General features: G+C 40.4%; 1 protein-coding gene across 1 annotated transcript; it reads right to left on the bottom strand.

The window, feature by feature from the left end:
• Nucleotides 1-6,280: 6,280 nt before the first annotated feature.
• Nucleotides 6,281-15,343, bottom strand: LOC147475608 (uncharacterized). Its single transcript, XM_086584472.1, has 2 exons — nt 10,361-15,343; nt 6,281-10,272 (listed from the first exon to the last, which is right to left on the bottom strand). The coding sequence occupies exon 2, from the start codon at nt 10,047-10,049 to the stop codon at nt 9,570-9,572; it is 480 nt and encodes a 159-aa protein (XP_086440598.1). The 5' UTR covers nt 10,050-10,272; nt 10,361-15,343; the 3' UTR covers nt 6,281-9,569.
• Nucleotides 15,344-17,733: the final 2,390 nt, after the last annotated feature.

The following is a 17,733-nucleotide window of genomic DNA, read 5'->3' as shown; positions in this document are numbered from 1 at the left end:
TGGTATTGGCAGAGCAACACCCATAATGAACTTATTGGCATCATCTCTAATCACACAGCCAGCACCTGCAGCACCATTATTCAGCGAGGATCCATCCGTGTTTAGCTTGGTCCAGCCAAGAGGAGGTGGTGTCCAACCAATGTTAATAGTGACTTCATTTCTCCGAGACCTTAAATTACCTTCCCCAATCTTATTCATCAGCTCCACCAGTTTCTTCATTTTGATAATACATCCCAATGGATTTTGTATTCTTCTATTAAACTTGACTTCATTTCGAGCAAGCCAAATGAACCATAAAGTAGCTCCCATGACCATGAAAAATTGCTCAGCATCCTCAGTATCAAAGAAACACTTCACCATCATATTTATCCAATCATACATGTTGGTACAACTCCTAGTTTTAACAGTAGGTCCTAGGCCAATCCCAAACCAAACTACTCTGTCAAAGTGACAATTGACGAAAATATGCATCAAGGTTTCCTCACATTCATTGCAAAGTGTACATGTTTCATCGACCAAGAATCTTTTACTTCTCAAGATGCCAGCCATTGGAATCACATTCTGTAAGACTTGTCATAAAAAGAATCTTATCTTATAAGGTAGATTTACCTTCCAAACTTTTGAAAAGATTGGTATCTTGTTTATGTAATTGCTATCTACCCATTCCAACATGCACTTATAAGCACTCTTGACAGTGTAGTTTCCATGCTTATTAGGTGCCCAAAATTGAGTATCTCGAGAGGCATTTGGTGAAAGAGGAATAGACATAATTCTTCTTGCATAAACTTCTGGCCAGAAGAGATTGACTAGTTGATGATTCCACTGTTTAGTTACAGGATCCACAAATTCATCAACTCTATCAAGGTTGCAACCACCTGGTTGACTTAACAAAGGCAATTTTAAGGGTGTCTCTGGTATCCAAGCATCATTCCATGCCTGTGTGGAAAGTCCATTTCCCACTTTCCATTGTATCCCCAACTTTAATAGAGATTTTAAATAATGCATTGTTCTCTAGACCTTAGATGCAATGGAGCAAAGAGGAGCACGCATGAACTTTCCACCCGGGAAATATTTATCTCTCATTTGTTTGGCCCAAAGAGATGTAGGATTGCATAGTTGCCATGCTTTCTTTCCCAATAGTGCCAGATTTTGCATTTTCAAGTCTTTGATGCCAAGGCCTCCAAATATAATTGGACTACAAGCTAGGTCCCAAGAAAAATAGTGAAGCTTCCTTACACCAACTTCATGTCCCCACAAAAAACTTCTTCTGATGAGGTCCATCTCATCAATCACCTGAAGAGGTAATTTCAAACAAGACATGGCATGTGTAGGCAGGGCAGATAAGATATAATTGATTAGTGTCAATCGGCCACCCTTAGAAAGAACATTTGTTTTCCAGCTGGCAAGTCTGTCACAGAACTTATGAATGATTTGCACATAGCTTGACACCGTGGTCCTTCCTAAGTTGGAAGGCACCCCAAGATATATAGGGAATTTGCTTGTACACGGAGCTCTGAGAATGTGGAAAAGAACCTTGCTGAATCTTGGAGGAAGTGCCTTGTGATGAATCAATTGAGACTTTGTTTTATTAATGGATTGCCCTGAAGCTTCACAATACCTTCCAAGTAAATGATTAAGAGCACGTGCTTCGTCAACAGAGAAACGCCCAAAAATCAAAGCATCATCTGCATACATAAGGTGGGAGATAGGAGCTATATTCCTCGATAGTTTGATTCCCTATAATACTTGTTGCTGTTGCAATTCTAACAGATTTAGGGAAAGTACTTCAGCACATAAAATAAAAAGGTAGGGTGACAATGGGTCACCCTGCCGTAATCCTCTGGTAGGAGCAAAATGTCCATAAGGGGAGCCATTGAGAAGTATGGATAAAGTAGGAGTTTTGATACAAAACATAATTCTTTGAATCCAAATTCTACTAAAACCAAACCTGACCAGCACCTTTTCGAGAAAACTCCATTCTATTTTGTCGTATGCTTTCTGCATATCCAGTTTGAGAGCAAAGAACTTTGAGCTAACATTGGTTTTCTTCCTAATCACATGAAAAGCCTCGTGAGCAAGAAGGACATTATCATGAATTGATCTCCTTGGCAAAAAGGCACTTTGATATGGTCCTACAAGCTTTTGCAAGACTGGCATCATTCTATTGACTATAATCTTTGAAATCATCTTATACGTGACATTTGTGAGGCTGATAGGTCGAAATTGGTCTGCCTTTGATGGATTCTGACACTTCGGTATCAAAACAATGTGAGTATGATTAATTTCTTTAGCAAAAGTCCCCGTATCAAAAAAAAAATTGAATCATACTAATCACCTTGCTACCAACCTCGTCCCTAATATTTCTTGTAGAAGAAAGCATGGAAACCATCAGGACCAAGAGCCTTGTAAGATCCAATGTTCTTTATTGCATTTGTTAATTTCATCAATAGTCACTGGCCTAAGCAATTCTTCATTGTCAAGTTCTGAAACCATAGGCTGGATAACATCCATGAGTTCCAAGTCTAAGTCTGGTTCTGATGACGTGAGAAGTTCAGAATAATGCTTCAATAAGTGCTCACCAATGGCATTTCTTATTATTAATTCCACCCCATTTGCTTGGATTAGCAAGTTAATATCATTTCTTCTTCTTCTTTTCAAGACCACAGTATGAAAATATGTTGTATTTAGCTTTCCTTGTCCAAACTAGTCATGTCGAGCTTTCATTCCCCAGTGAATGTCTTTCAACTATAGAACCCATTCATATTCTTTAAGAATATTTTCCTCCTCCAATATCTGGTCCTCAGACGGTGCTAAGTTTGAAGCTTGTTGTACCTAACATTCATCCAATTTCTTCTGAAGAACATAAAGTTTAGTATCTAAGTGGCCAAAATGTGTATGATTCCATTTGATTAAAGCACCTCTACATTCAGACAAATTCCTGCATAGACTATAAGAAGTCGATCCTCGAAAACTAACATCCATTGCGTTCTTAATAACCTCTTTACAGTAGGGATCAGTCACGCACATTACCTCAAAACGAAAAGGGCATTTTAATCTTGGTTTTGGACTGTCCAGCTTGATATGAAGAATTTTGTGATCATATTCGAGGGTAGCTTTGTGAATTGCCACCGCATTTGGAAAAGATTGACGCCAACAACCATTACAAAGAACGTGATCAATTCTCTTGGAGACTCTAGTGGTGAAATGATGCTTGTTGTTCCATGTAAAAATTGGACCTACAAATCTACTATCGATAAGGGTCCTGAAGTGTTGTAATTGCCAATACATGACTAGTCGTCCTCCTCATTTCTCATCAGCATTAGCTATATCATTGAAATCCCCCGCACAGAGCCAGGCACAATTAGGACTTGGTTTTAGATAAGGAAGAAATTCCCACTAAGTTCTACGGATTGAAAGATCAGTGTTGCCATAAACTCCAGAAAAATACCACGCAAAAGAATTTCTTTCATGTATTTGAGCATGAATAATCCACAAATCAGCTATAAGACATTCACATCACAATCATCATTCCATAATAGCCATAACCCACCAGATAAACCAATCGAAGGAAAAACATAAAATTGATAGTTTCTACTCATAGTTCTAATGATCTTGCTAGACTTCTACATACCAACCTTCGTTTCGCACAAAAACAAAAGCTTGGTCTTATCTTTCTCCATCATCTCCTTCGAAATCTAATTGTTGTGGGGAGACCCATTCCGCGACAATTCCACACTATCACACTTATTGCACTGGAATTTTCCAACCACGATCAAACAGCCAAATTGATTAGAGCAACCAAAACAATTTAACCCCAATGGGACAAAATCCAACAACTGTACTATGTGTAGCCGACAAGATGGAAAAGATGGTCGAACAATTAAACTCCTGCATATCTAAACCTCCACTATCGAATTTATCAACTTCGACCTTGGATTGCTAGATCCATAGAGCATCGGTGATCGTTACCGCAATTACTGTGTAAAATCCTCCCAAATCCTTACCAGAATTAAAACATTTGACACTGGTAAATTTATAGACTTGCTGGGAAAAAAAATTCGTACCTCCCAATAATCCAAAATCGCACTACCTAAATCACTGGAAGTTGGAATTGCACCACTGCTGATCAGAAGATTCAAGGCAGCTCCAATCAAACATGCAAGCGAAAAATTCACTAAAGCAATAGTGAAATTGTAGAAATTGAGGATCTGATTATGAAGAAACCCCAATTTTCATATTAGATTGAAGAGAGAGAGAGAGAGAGAGAAAAGTCAGACGGCTCTGTTTGTTTGAGAGCAATGGAAAACTTTTAGGGACATTCCTTCCTTGTACTACTGTATCTTCCAATATTCACCACCACCATACATGGAAATCAAATCATCACTTTCTATTTAATTCATGACCGCCCACCATCATTTCCCAAACTATTATCTAATAAAATACAACCCACCATATATTCATGCGAAAATCTTCCCATGCACCTATATATTTTTCCTTTCTATTATTATTAGTTCTCAATATTCCCCATTCCATAAACACCAACACTACATTGGAAAGAAATATACAATGGAAGGAAATGATACTACTAGAAGATCAAGGACAAGCCAAGAATGGAAAGAGCTTACAAGATTTGGTACAATAAAACATTTTTCTTGGTGCTCACATATTTTATTACCGTTTTTATTATTTTTGAGATGGCAAGTTTCTTATTGTTAGCACATTGTGAGCCTATAAATAAAGGTCTTGAGAGAGAAGTGAAAATTTTATTCCTAGTTTCGTAGACAAAATATTGGAGTTGAAATTAGAGTTATTTGTCTCAAGTTCTGGTAAGTTATTATAATGATCAATAAATTCAATTTCTTCTCGATTTCCAATATGTTTCTAGCTAGGCTAAATTATTTACTAAGGTGATAAATGAACCTTAATTGTGATTGTATCTTTTCTTCTTGTTCTTTAATTGGTTTTTCTTGGATTATGTTCTTAAGTTCTATAATAGTCTTGCTTCTACATTAACGTTGTGTTAATACCTTTGGCTTAATAGTTCTTATAAGTTAGACTTTTCATTATGTGTACTTACTTTTAATGCATTATATTTGGGTTAAATCACTTGATAGTGCAAGCTTAGCTTTGGCACATAATAGTTAGGTTTGATTATTTTTAAAAGGAGAAGAAGATTAGAGGTTTCGGTTGATTCTTTTTATGAAAAGAAATGTTGTTTTTAATGTTATATTTTTCCGAAATGAGGCGATTGAAATCAATCTGTTTTGAGTAATCAAGAAAAAGAAGAATTGTTTAAAGAATTAAGTGGAAAGATGCATAATTAGTTTTGGTGAATTCTAAAATCCCTAGTACTCTCCTTATTTCTTAGTTAATTTTGTTTAATTGCTTTCATTTAATTAGTAGTTTAATTAAAATTCTCTAAAAACCTTCATTGTTCTAGTTCAACAATTAGGTTAAATTAATTTGATTCTAAGTCTTTGTGGGATCAACCTCCATTCGCCGATCTACTACAATTAATTCATGCACTTGCGAGTTATTGCTTTTTAAAAATCATTTCCTTGTGAATCAATTGCTTTTTAAAAACTTGTGATTTTTAAAAAGTATTAACTCGCAAGCGCACGAATCAATTGTAGTAGATTGGCGAATGGAGGTCGATCCCACATAGACTTAGAATCAAATTAATTTAAACTAATTGTTGAACTAGAACAATGATGGTTTTTAGAGAATTTTAATTAAACTACTAATTAAATGAAAGCAATTAAACGAAATTAACTAAGAAATAAGGTGAGTACTAGGGATTTTAGAATCCACCAAAACTAATTATGCATCTTTCCACTTAATTCTTTAAACAATTCTTCTTTTGCTTGATTACTCAAAATGGATTGAAATCAATCGCCTCATTTCGGAAAAATATAGCATTAAAAACAATATTTCTTTTCATAAAATGATTCAACCGAAACCTCTAATCTTCTTCTCCTTTTAAAAATAATTAAACCTAACTATCATGTGTCAAATCTAAGCACACACTATCAAGTGATTTAACCCAAGTATAATGCGTCAAAAATAAGTACACATAATGAAAAGTTTAACTCATAAGAACTATTAAGCCAAAGGTATTAACACAATGTTAATGTAGAAGCAAGACTATTATGGAACTTAAGAACATAATTCAAGAAGAACCAATTAAAGAACAAGAAGAAAAGATGCAATCATAATTAAGGTTTCATCTATCACCCTAGTAAATAATTTAGCTTAGAAACATATTGGAAATTGAGAAGAAATTGAATTTATTGATCGTTATAACAACTTCTAAGAACTATTGAGACAAAGAACTCTAACTTCAGCTCTAATTTCAACTCCAATATTTTGTCTACGAAACTAGGAATGAATTTTTCACTTCTCTCTCAAGGCCTTTATTTATAGGCTCACAATGTGCTAACAATAGGAAACTTGCCCTCTCAAAAATAATAAAAAAGGTAATAAAATATGTGAGCACCAAGAAAAATATTTTCTTGTACACAATCTTGTAAGCTCTTTCCATTCTCGGCTTGTCCTTGATCTTCTAGTAGTATCATTTCCTTTCATTGTGTATTTCTTTCCAATGTAGTGTTGGTGTTTATGGAATGGGAAATATTGAGAATTAATAATAATAGAAAGGAAAAATATATAGGTGCATGGAAAGATTTTCGCATGAATATATGGTGGGTTGTATTTTATTGCACAATAGTTTGGGAAATGATGGTGGGCGGTCATCATGAATTAAATAGAAAGTGATGATTTGATTTCCAAGTACGGTGGTGGTGAATATTAGAAGGTTTAAGTATGTTATTTTGGAGATAAGGACAAATATAGTAAGTTGATAAAATAATATTATGATGGGGTAATGTGGGCTAGAAAGTAAGGAAAGGACAAGGGAGTATCAAAACTTCATGTCACGTGCTCAATAAAGGAGCTTATGTTGCCTTGCCACCAAGCTTGTAATGACTTACCCATTTAGGCTGACCAAGGCCTTTAAATAGATCCGGCTCAACTAATGTTCGACACCAATATTAAGAAGTGCACTGGAATTTAATCAAAATGGTTTGAGTTTTAGTACCAAAACTAAGGATTCACATCCTACAATTACGAAAAATTATGTAATTATGCATACGTCGAAATCATTGCATTAGCCACTTTTATAATTCATATAAAATAGGCAAATATATCGTTGAACTCGTAAAACTACTCACTTCACATTGAAATAAAAAATTTGCATGATTTTACGTGAAAATGAGAATTTATGCACAAAAGATTATTGATAAGGCCTTGAAATGATATATAAAAATAGGCATATTTGGACACTTATCAACATTCATTCTCACTCAAGAGAATCGCTCCTTCTCAAATCAAGACTAGCATTACAGTATCAACAAATAAGACTCACCAGGCTCACTATTTACAAAAAGCCTTACAATGACTTCTCAAAGGCTATATTCATTCTCATTTCAATTACGACACGACTCAACACCTCAAGACACCGAGGGCTGCCAGTCCCTCTTTTATATTTGGCCAGTTGAACCAGTCAAACCGCAATCAACACACACTCAACACCAACGGACAAGAAGTCATATACAGTATGCTAGCTACATTGGACAGCTACATCAATCACATGCAAGTAGAGATTCTTTCACAATAGAATAAAAGGCAAAGGCATTCTTTTATTATATCATAATACATTCTCATATTACAATTCTCACACTACATGAGCACAAGTTATTCTCTCAAATTACAACTAACCAAGTAACTCCCTCACTCTCTACATACACTGAGGGCTCGTCTAGCCCTGATCAGTCGTTGAAGATTTCGGTGGTTCGTCGGCATCATCATCAGCTCTATCGTTGCATCGACACCGCCAAAGTCTCTCGTAACACCAAGCGATGAATGTACTTCAAAAAAGAGAAAGGCAAAGGCATACGACTGCCTCTTCTCTATCTCCCTCGATGCACACATGCCATGACCAACATCCACAGGCGATCAAGTGGTTCTAAGCAAGTATAAGACGAGCGTCACCACCACCTGAGCACTGACACTGCTGAAGAAGACCACTCGATTCGCCCAAAACCAACAACCCAAGGAAAGCAAGGATAACAACACAGTCGAGAGACGCTTAGCAAACCCGCACAACGTGACATCATCCCCTACCGAAGGTGCCACAAACGCAAAAAGTAGAAGGATTCGCCACTACCAGAAGACTCACTTGTCCCCGCACATGGTTCATCCCCTCATGCGGATCACCAATACCACAGGGCGAGCCAGACATCTAAGGCACTCGATCAAGGATGCCTTGCTAAAAGCACCCATTCACCGACCAAGCAACTTATCGAAATCTCTTCCTCGTGGATCCACACCTCCTTCAGCGACATGGCAATCCCATTCGATTTGGCGAAGCACAAAGTTCACATTTGCTCTTCTCCAGCGGATCTGAGCTTCCTTGGGCGATACAACTGCAACATCCACTGATGCGGTGCATCATTTCCCGGGACCACCCATTCCTAAACACAACCCCCATAAGGGTCGAGCAGAACATCACCTACCAACACCACCAGTTCACTACACATTAGCAACTCCCCCTCTACAACCATAAACTGCATCAAGCCAAACAATTTTCTCCACCAACAAACCACCATCGCCCGGCAACCTAAAAAATTCCCCACCACCTGATACAAACTTCCACGAGCATAACCACAATGCCATTTCTTCTTCCTCCTCATCTCTCAACAGAACTACAAATAACCTACTACAAACACTAATTCACCAACACCTCAACACTTACTACATTACAAGTCTAAGAATTTCTATCAATACCCAGACACAACGCCAAAACATAAGACACAAAGTAGACACACAGCAAAAAACGGCAACAATTTTTGGTAAAATTTCACCAAGTACGCAAATGAGAATGACTTCATAGACCACTTTATATAGGCAACCTCACCGCCGCCCAGCCTTCAGATCTATATTAGCCTCAACGGCCATGATCTCAACAAAATCTGTGCAGGATCTCAACCACATATGCTAAGTCCAACTTTCTTGATCTCCATATCTCAACATACCATCTACGCATCTCCATTTTTTAAGGACAACTCACCGCCCCTTGAGTGACACCTTGCAACTTAGCTCGATAAGTCAAGTCCAGCGTAACTTCAGCATTTAATAGCTGTCAGTTTCGAAGTGACCGTTACACTTTCCCAAAACAGCAATTTTCAAGAAGGACCAAATACAGCTCACCCACAAATATGGCAAGACTCCAAGGTTCCCTTTTATACTAACATTCCTTATGCTTACAAGCTACATGATATGCATATCACATGAAGACAAGAAAACAAAAGGCAAGATGAACATTCAAAGTAACAATCAATTCAAAAACACCCTACAACGAGCCCCACTGGGCCTCCCCAAGTGAAAAATGACTCGCTATTTCTATCATGAAAAAAGAAAGGCGAGCAATAGAAAGCATACACTATTGTATCAGGCTACTTAGAGGCACATCATTCAAAAATCCTCACCAAACACTCGCTGAAACAACAAATTCAAGATGACACGAGCCCCACCTCCACATCACCTTCATCTTTCATTGCCTCTTCGCCAGACACGACAGTCACTTCCACTACTTCCATTGCCTGGACAACCACCACAGTCGAGACTCCAACACTCGTCCCTTCACTTGGCACATCAGCATCCACCACAGCTTTCCCCTTCCATGTATCAGAGCCCGCATCCGCCACAGCCGCAGACGACACTTCCGTTCCACCACCACGGTCGCCTTCTTCAAAATCATCCACACTCGCATCATCATCAATCTGGGAAATGGCCGCAATCTCTGCACCAGGTGCCACCACTAGTTTCTCATCCGCAAGATAACCAGCCAGACGATTCCAATTAGAAGTGCGCATATCCGCCAGCCTCTGATACTTATGCACATTTTCCTTCGCAAACTCCAAGCTCTTCCTCAGCCACTCCAGCTCTAGCCCTTGCCCATCATACATCTTCCTCAATTCTGCATGCAACATCTTTTCAGTATTACGCTGAAAAGTTTACTTCAACCAAATCTTTGAACACATGCATCTTCGCTGCCTCAGCCGCATGCAAGTCCCCATGCATAATATTCACAGCCTCCACTTCCTCAAGACGTGCCCTCAAATCAGCAATCTCAGCCAATTTCGACTGCATCTCCAAATCAGACGAAGCCAAAACCGTCGCCAGCACCTCCAGCTGTTGCATATATAGCATATTCTACACCAATACAACAAATCAAGACACAGCCAGCTACATGGGTACATACAAAATGATTTATGAAGACCGAAGAATGTTTGACACTTACCCAGTAAGCACTCACAGCACTCTGTTCCCGCAACTCTACAGCCGTCATTCCCTCCACCAACTTGCGATCGGCCTCCAGTATAATCGAGTCCACCAAGCCTCTCGCCATTGGCACTCCATTATAGGCCTCATCCGTGCGCCTCACTCGACTCACCCTTCAATAGTCCATAAAGGTCGCCTTCCCCACATAACCATCCTCCTTATCTTTCGGCAACCTGGCTACTGGTCTACTAGGCTCGGTCGCCCTCTCGCTAGTCGCCACATGACCGCCATCAACCGCCCTCCTCGCTGGTGTAGGCACTACCACACTCACACAAGCCCTACCGCCACTCGGCACCAACACCCCCTGTTCACTCGCCCCAGCCGCATACACACCTCACTACCACTCACCATAGGGCCCCCAACCGCATCTCCTACTCTGCCAGCTCCCTCCCCTTAAGTCAGATCCACCATTTTCCTTCCACCCAGTTTCAAAAAATCAATCTTCATAAGACCTGACTTTGACTTCTTACGGCCGCCCCTTGACGACTCCCCTCCAGACACACCCTTCCTTTTATCACCAACACCCCCCTCCATATCCTCAGACATATCTTTTATCAAGCTCAACGACCCCTTACGGCGACTCCTCACCCGGTCTTTCTTCTCGTCCCTCTTTTCACAAGCGACGATCGACCCCCGCTCATCGAAAAACTCAGCAATCGACGTCAACAAATTCTTCTTCTCCTCCCTCCCAAAGTTAGCAAAACCTTCTATCCTACTACACCGCTCCGCAAGTGGAACCGTGTACCTTGGAATATCTGCAACACATATACAAATAAACATATATCAAAAACCCTCAAACTCAAACAGAAACATACACAAACATCATCCCTACCCACTCTTACCTTCATTGTTACACCGACAATTGTGCAAAGCACTACTCGCTTCACAATACAACCTTGTAATCAGTACCGGATGCTCCCCACCACGCCTCCCGGTTCGGTAACTTCATCAACTCTGACGCACCCGCCCTCAAGCTCAGTGCACACGTCATCACTGTCTTATCCTTCGACCAAGTCGCCTTCACATACATATACTCTAGAATATCCTTTAGAATAGTCCCATAACCTTGTTTCTCATTCAATATATCAAAAATCCTCATATACCTCCAGCTGTTACTCGTACACTGGTATGGACTCTTCTTACAAAAATTCAAAAACTCAACTGTCAACTTTGTAAAGTGTATCCTCAATCCCACCCTCATCTGGCCAGTACTCACTACCACTGTCTGCATTGGAAATTCGTACCCCAGGAGTCCTACAAGCTAGAAAATCACTTCGCAGGTCAGCAATCCCTAAATTTCAACCTTTCTGACCCCATAATTTCCCTCGCTATTTGCTCCAGCAACTCTATACTTCTCGAGCCGCGATGCACCGTACCATCCAAAGACGTCCCTACGACTCCCTGGTTCCCGCTAATGCAACTGCCAGATTCTGTCCTTTCCTCACTACTCCCACTACCTTCCTCTCGATTCAATGCCGGCTCCTCCATATCCAACAATTATTTCACACAAACACTACCCCCAAACTTCACCAACAACAACACCTCCTCCAGACAAACACTTTCATCCTCACTCATAGCCTCTTCTTCCCCTATGTAAGTGTCATCAAAACTATCATTATCACTATTTAAACCACATCCAAAAATCCACCCATATAAAACTACAACCAAAAAGAACCGCTCCTTTTGTCACCAGTTAACCAACATAATTGTTTCTCTCCCCAATGGAACCAAAAGACACAAACCGGAAAAATAATGCCAACAATACTAAGAAGCCAAAAACGTACCTTGTACCATGAAGATCACAATGCTCACAAATCTGCTCCTGACAACCTTCAGTGTAATCCTCTCTACTGGTATTCCGAAGTTTTTCTTCAACTTCACACTGATAGCAACAAAGCCTTTTTTCCACCAACTATTTCTATTTATATATCACACCCAATCAGTCCCCAACCGTCCAATCCCCAAAACCGTTATAGTCTTATCAACGTTCCACACAACGCAACTTTATGCTTACCCTCTTCTGGGCGCCAGTTTTTTCATAACATCATTCAAATCAACAGTCCACACATTTTTCATCAAACGCCCATCCGTCAATACTACGGATACAACACCTTCCCACGCTTCGTCTGCCACGTACCCACCTTGAGCTCCATAACCGTCTCTTCATACGTAAACCAATCATAACCGTAGTAGTTATTACCCCAGCCAGCTCACCTTGCTTTTCGTCACCGTCACATCATGTGCCCTCAGTTATCTATTTTTTTTCTCGTCAACACGCCCTTTTCAATGACGTGCTAATAAGAGAGGGCTCTGTAAGGACATCCCACCAGTCACATGATGTCTCCCCCAATATAATGCGACCCCCAAACATACGAGCATCCGTCACACTCGTAAACAACTCCAAGCACTCGATATATCAAAAGACTCGCATACTCAGCAGCTCAGTGACTCGTCACTCGACCCCATCTCGTGACATCATCACATGCCACTGCCATCATTACTAACCTTATCCTTAAGCCCATTTCCCACTGTAATACATGAACCATTACAGCCATCCACCCTCATTACGGAAAACACCATCATTACACCCTATGCCAACTCAGATAGACCTAAACACCTACAACTGCTATCCACGTGCCTCCCACAGGCACATGTCATCCATCTCGACCACATATCTATACTCATCAGTACACATGTCGCACATGATGCTCACTCCTGATGACTATAAAAGTCACCCTCTAGAGCTACATGTGGCTTGATTCCAGTCTCACTAACATAGTGTTGGATACGTAGGTATCTTTTTACTCACTAAAAGCAACCATTAACACCAAATAAAATCATCCCTTCTTGATTATCCCAACTTAAAAGCTAAGAATTAAATCTTAATCTTTGGTGTAAATTTAGACATTTACACACCACCAGTAAGTATTTTCGTGTTTATACATATCATGAACTGTATAGTATCATATAGCATGTTACGTAATTCCTAGAATGTTTCATTTCTTTTTTACTACTAACTTAAAAGGTTGCATGACAGTTCATACTCCTATGGGATGTCATATGCATTTGTTCTTGTGTTGATTTCTTGTGTTGATGAATTTTGCTTGCATGTTTTACTTTGCTTGCTCTCTATTTTTCACTTGTTAACTTTGTGGCTTTGGGTAGTAACTTGTTAACTTTGTGAGCATTGAGGGAGAACTTGTTTTTGTAGGATTGTATGCTCACTACTACATAAATTAAGATAGAGCACAGTTGAAAGAATAATTGGGATCACACTTTATTTGGATTATTTGGAATGGTGATCTATATGATAAATATATTTTGCTGACCATGAACTTATATTGAAATTTAGCATTTAAACCATACTACTTTTATAAGTGTGTTCCATTCAATATATAAACCACACCCTCCTTTTAAAATGTAGTCCATTAACCTAAGCAAATCCATACCCAAAATTGTAAGAAAAGAATAGACCACCAATTTCCAGCCCTATTTATTAAAAATGTGGTCCATTACTATAGAAATTTATGCTAAAAACCCAACCTAGTTTTTAGGATTGTCGCTACTAGCGGACAACTATATAGTTCAGTTGTTCACACGTGCTTGTGTGCTTTTCCTCTCATCGTATTATGTGTCCTATCATCGACATCATGTGCTTATGTGTTACTAATATCCAATTCCCATTTACTGCATAATTACCTTTGGCTTTTGCAGGTATGATAAGGAGTTAATGGGAGGCAAGACATCTTATAGATAGGGTTGGTCATCGAGTCAAGTTGTTCGTGAGTAACTCGAGCTTGGCTCGTCGAAGGCTCAACTCAAACTCACTCATTCAATAATATGAGTCGAGTTTCAGCACATTTTAAAACTCGAGCTCGAACTTGAAACGCCCGCGAGCTACTCGCAGTTCGCACTTTACATAGTTATGTTAACGCTTATTTGGGATAATTATTTATGTTAATGTGTAGGATTATAATTACTCAACACATATTGATTGTATTTATAATGTGCACACTTTAAAATAGTTGTTTGATAGTGGTTATTGTGGTATTAGTGAATTGTAGTTGCATTTTAGTATTTTATTTAGATAAGTTTAGCAAGTTATTTTGGTCTTAAGGTAAAATTTAGAGTCTATTTATGCTCAATTATCTCTAGTTTGTGGTTGAAGTCGAGCCTATACCTAATACAAGTCAAACCAAACTCTAGAGCCTATAATCGAATACAAATTTGTTGTGAGGGACTAATATTCACACTCAACGAATATCGAGCACGCATCCAGCATAAGCAAAGACCTCATCGAGCTCAGGTCATCGACCTCCAAGCTCGCTTCATAAGCAGCTCGCCTCATGTAGGTGGTCTAATTCAGCTCGCTCCAGGGAAACACAAGTTGACTAGACGACCTCAAGAAGAATATTTCTTCTGGTGACACCATACCTTATCCAAATACAATCATTACCAGGACCATACTTGTACTTCCAATCACCGTGATATATGAACTACTACAACCACTCCCAATGATCACAAAGTTCCTACCAAAACCAACCTAACACTCAACCTTGATCTCAACCACACATCTGTACATGTAAGAACACGTGTCTCCTAGATCTCCATGCCCTTTAGCTATAAATACCACCTACATGAACTACGTCAGACTTGATTCTTCTCTCCCCCCAGAATCGAGAGATAGATATGTAGGCAGTTTGCTTATCAACGAACTCGGTCTTTCCCATAATCAATCACATTCTCCTTCTAACCTTGTATGTAAAGGTAAACTAAAACGCTTCTTTACATTGGCGCCGTCTGTGATCTCGATTTCTTGAGAAACCACTTCACAAATCCTAAAACCAAAAAGAAAAATTCTCAAGCCTACGAAGCATGGCAAGCCTCGAAGCTCAAATCCAGAGTTTAGCAGGTCAGTTAGGTACGATGAATGAACAAATCACCCTGCTCAGGCAGCGGAGAATGTTACACTACGCTGCGGTGGACGGCATCAACGAGGTTAATCAACAGATTAACGAACTGTCACAACGGATCGACCAAAGTGCAGTCAAAAAAGACACCACCCAAATCGTTCAAAAATGCTGAAAAGATACCCCGCGTCCCCGTTCACTGCTGAGGTACTTAGTAGAGCTTCTCCTCCAGATTTCGTCCAACCACATTTTTTGATGTATGATGGCAGCACGTGTCCTGGTCAGCACGTGGTTCACTACATTCAAAGCCTTGCACTCTATAATGCACCGGAGTTTGATCATCTTCATTATCGTTTGTTTCCCACCAATCTCAAAAATGGCGCGCTAGTCAATACATCCACAATAGACGTAAAAAAGCTGACCTTGATTCACTCTTCTAGCTTTCATTTGGCGAAGATGAAACCATTCGCCAATTCCTAGGTCAGTTCAAAGCCGAACTGTTATGCATAGAGGGTGGTCTTAAAAAGTCCTTTGCCACACTGGCATTCTCCAACGCCTATCGAGTGCGCAACACAGAGCTCTCCAAGTCACTGATGAAAGAACGTCCATAAACGTTGTCCGAGCTATACGTTCGAGTCGACAAGTACATCAAGTTGCAAGAAGCCCTGGAACGTAAAGGCCTAACAGAAAAACAAGAAGTGGTAGCTATCTCCGACAACGACCCACCTGCAAGAAAGCGACCTAGACCGCAAGAACAGAAGTCTGGGAACATAACAAAAACCAATCGCGAGTTCGCTGTTCTTACACGATCTCCCAGTTACATACTAGACAAGATCAAGCGAGTTTCATATTACCGACCTAACGTGCAGCAGCCGGCAGATCGACCTGACAAGCCTTACTGCGCTTTTCACCGAGCAAAGTGTCACGAGACCGATGCGTACTGGGGGCTAAAGCATTACCTCCAGGACCTCATCGAATCAGGACATATCAAACAATATACCAACATCGCTGACGGTGATCTACGTCATAAGCTCATAGCCCGCAGGGAACGAAGTAGATTTCCACCTCGCTATGATCGCCATAATGTCCAAACTCGCTCCGATAGCAGAGGACATCCCAGATACCATTCCCGCCACGAGTGTCATCAATACTCGTCAGATCGAGATAATGACAGAACCATTCATATGATAACTTTTCCAGATGATTCCGTTACATCTTCCAGAGAAAAAAGAAGGCGCATAGGCGCCCTTCAAGAAGTTTACCATTTTTCTTCACAGGCCGCACCCGCCCCACGCAGTTCGGGTCGCAACTCAGGGGATATAACTTTCACGGAGGCCGACCTCAACAAGGTTTGCCTCCCGCATAATGATGCACTAGTAGTCCATGTCAAAATCAGCAACTGGACAATCAAGCGTGTTCTGATAGATCCCAGTAGTTCATGTAACATTTTGTTCTACCATACCATTCAAGAGATGAACCTACCCAAGTTAGTCTTCATAGACCCAATCGCTCCTCTCTACGGGTTCAATGGCTCCAGAGCCGACCCAATTGGTGACATCATACTCCCAGTTTCTGTGGGATTTAGAAAAGACAAAGTCAGCTTCAATACGCGTTTCAACGTCCTAGACATCAAATCGTCCTACAACGCCATCCTAGGACGGCGTTGGATTCACCAAATGCAAGTCATACCATCCACACTGCATCAAGTACTTCGCTTTCTAGGCCCTAGGGGCATGATGGAGCTTCGAAGCAATCAACTCGAGGCTTATCATTCTAACCAGATCCTCTCAAAGAACAAGACCGCTGACCCACCTATCAGCACAAGGAACGAGCCCACCAGCTACATAATGGCCAAAGACTTGGTCGCTGAGGTCAGAGCCAAAGCACCAAAACAGAACACTAGGGGCTCGAGCAAAAAAGTCTATTCGTCTGTCAGGACCCCAGAGGTCGCTTCAGCAGTTGTTACTCCACCAGTCAAGAACCCAGAGGTCGCTCCATTATGTGTTATTCAACCGATATAGATTCCAGAGATCACTCCAGCCCCTGTTGTCATAACCACATAGGTCACATCAACCCCTGTTATCGTAACCACAGAGGTCGCTCCAACTCCTGATGCCAATTCCACTATTCTTCAGGTCGACAAAGTACCACCAGAGATCAGTTCTCCCGAAGTCGCCTCATCTTCACAAGCATCAGTCCAGACTGTAGAAAGAGAGCGAGTGAACTTAGGAAAAGAAGACGACCCTAAGTTCGTCTATGTAGGGAACTAACCTGGACCCTACACTCAAGGCCCAGTTTGTAAACTTTTTAGCAATGAATAAAGATGTTTTCGCTTGGTCGTATATCGATGTACCCGGTATAGATCCAAATGTTGCATGTCATAGACTAAATGTAAACCCTAATGCTAGGCCAATTCGTCAGC

This window comes from Coptis chinensis, chromosome 9 (assembly GCF_015680905.1).
Source record: "Coptis chinensis isolate HL-2020 chromosome 9, ASM1568090v1, whole genome shotgun sequence".
Classification (NCBI taxonomy): domain Eukaryota; kingdom Viridiplantae; phylum Streptophyta; class Magnoliopsida; order Ranunculales; family Ranunculaceae; genus Coptis; species Coptis chinensis.
Note: the sequence above shows the minus strand (reverse complement) of the source record. Positions and strands in the feature narration are given on the sequence as shown.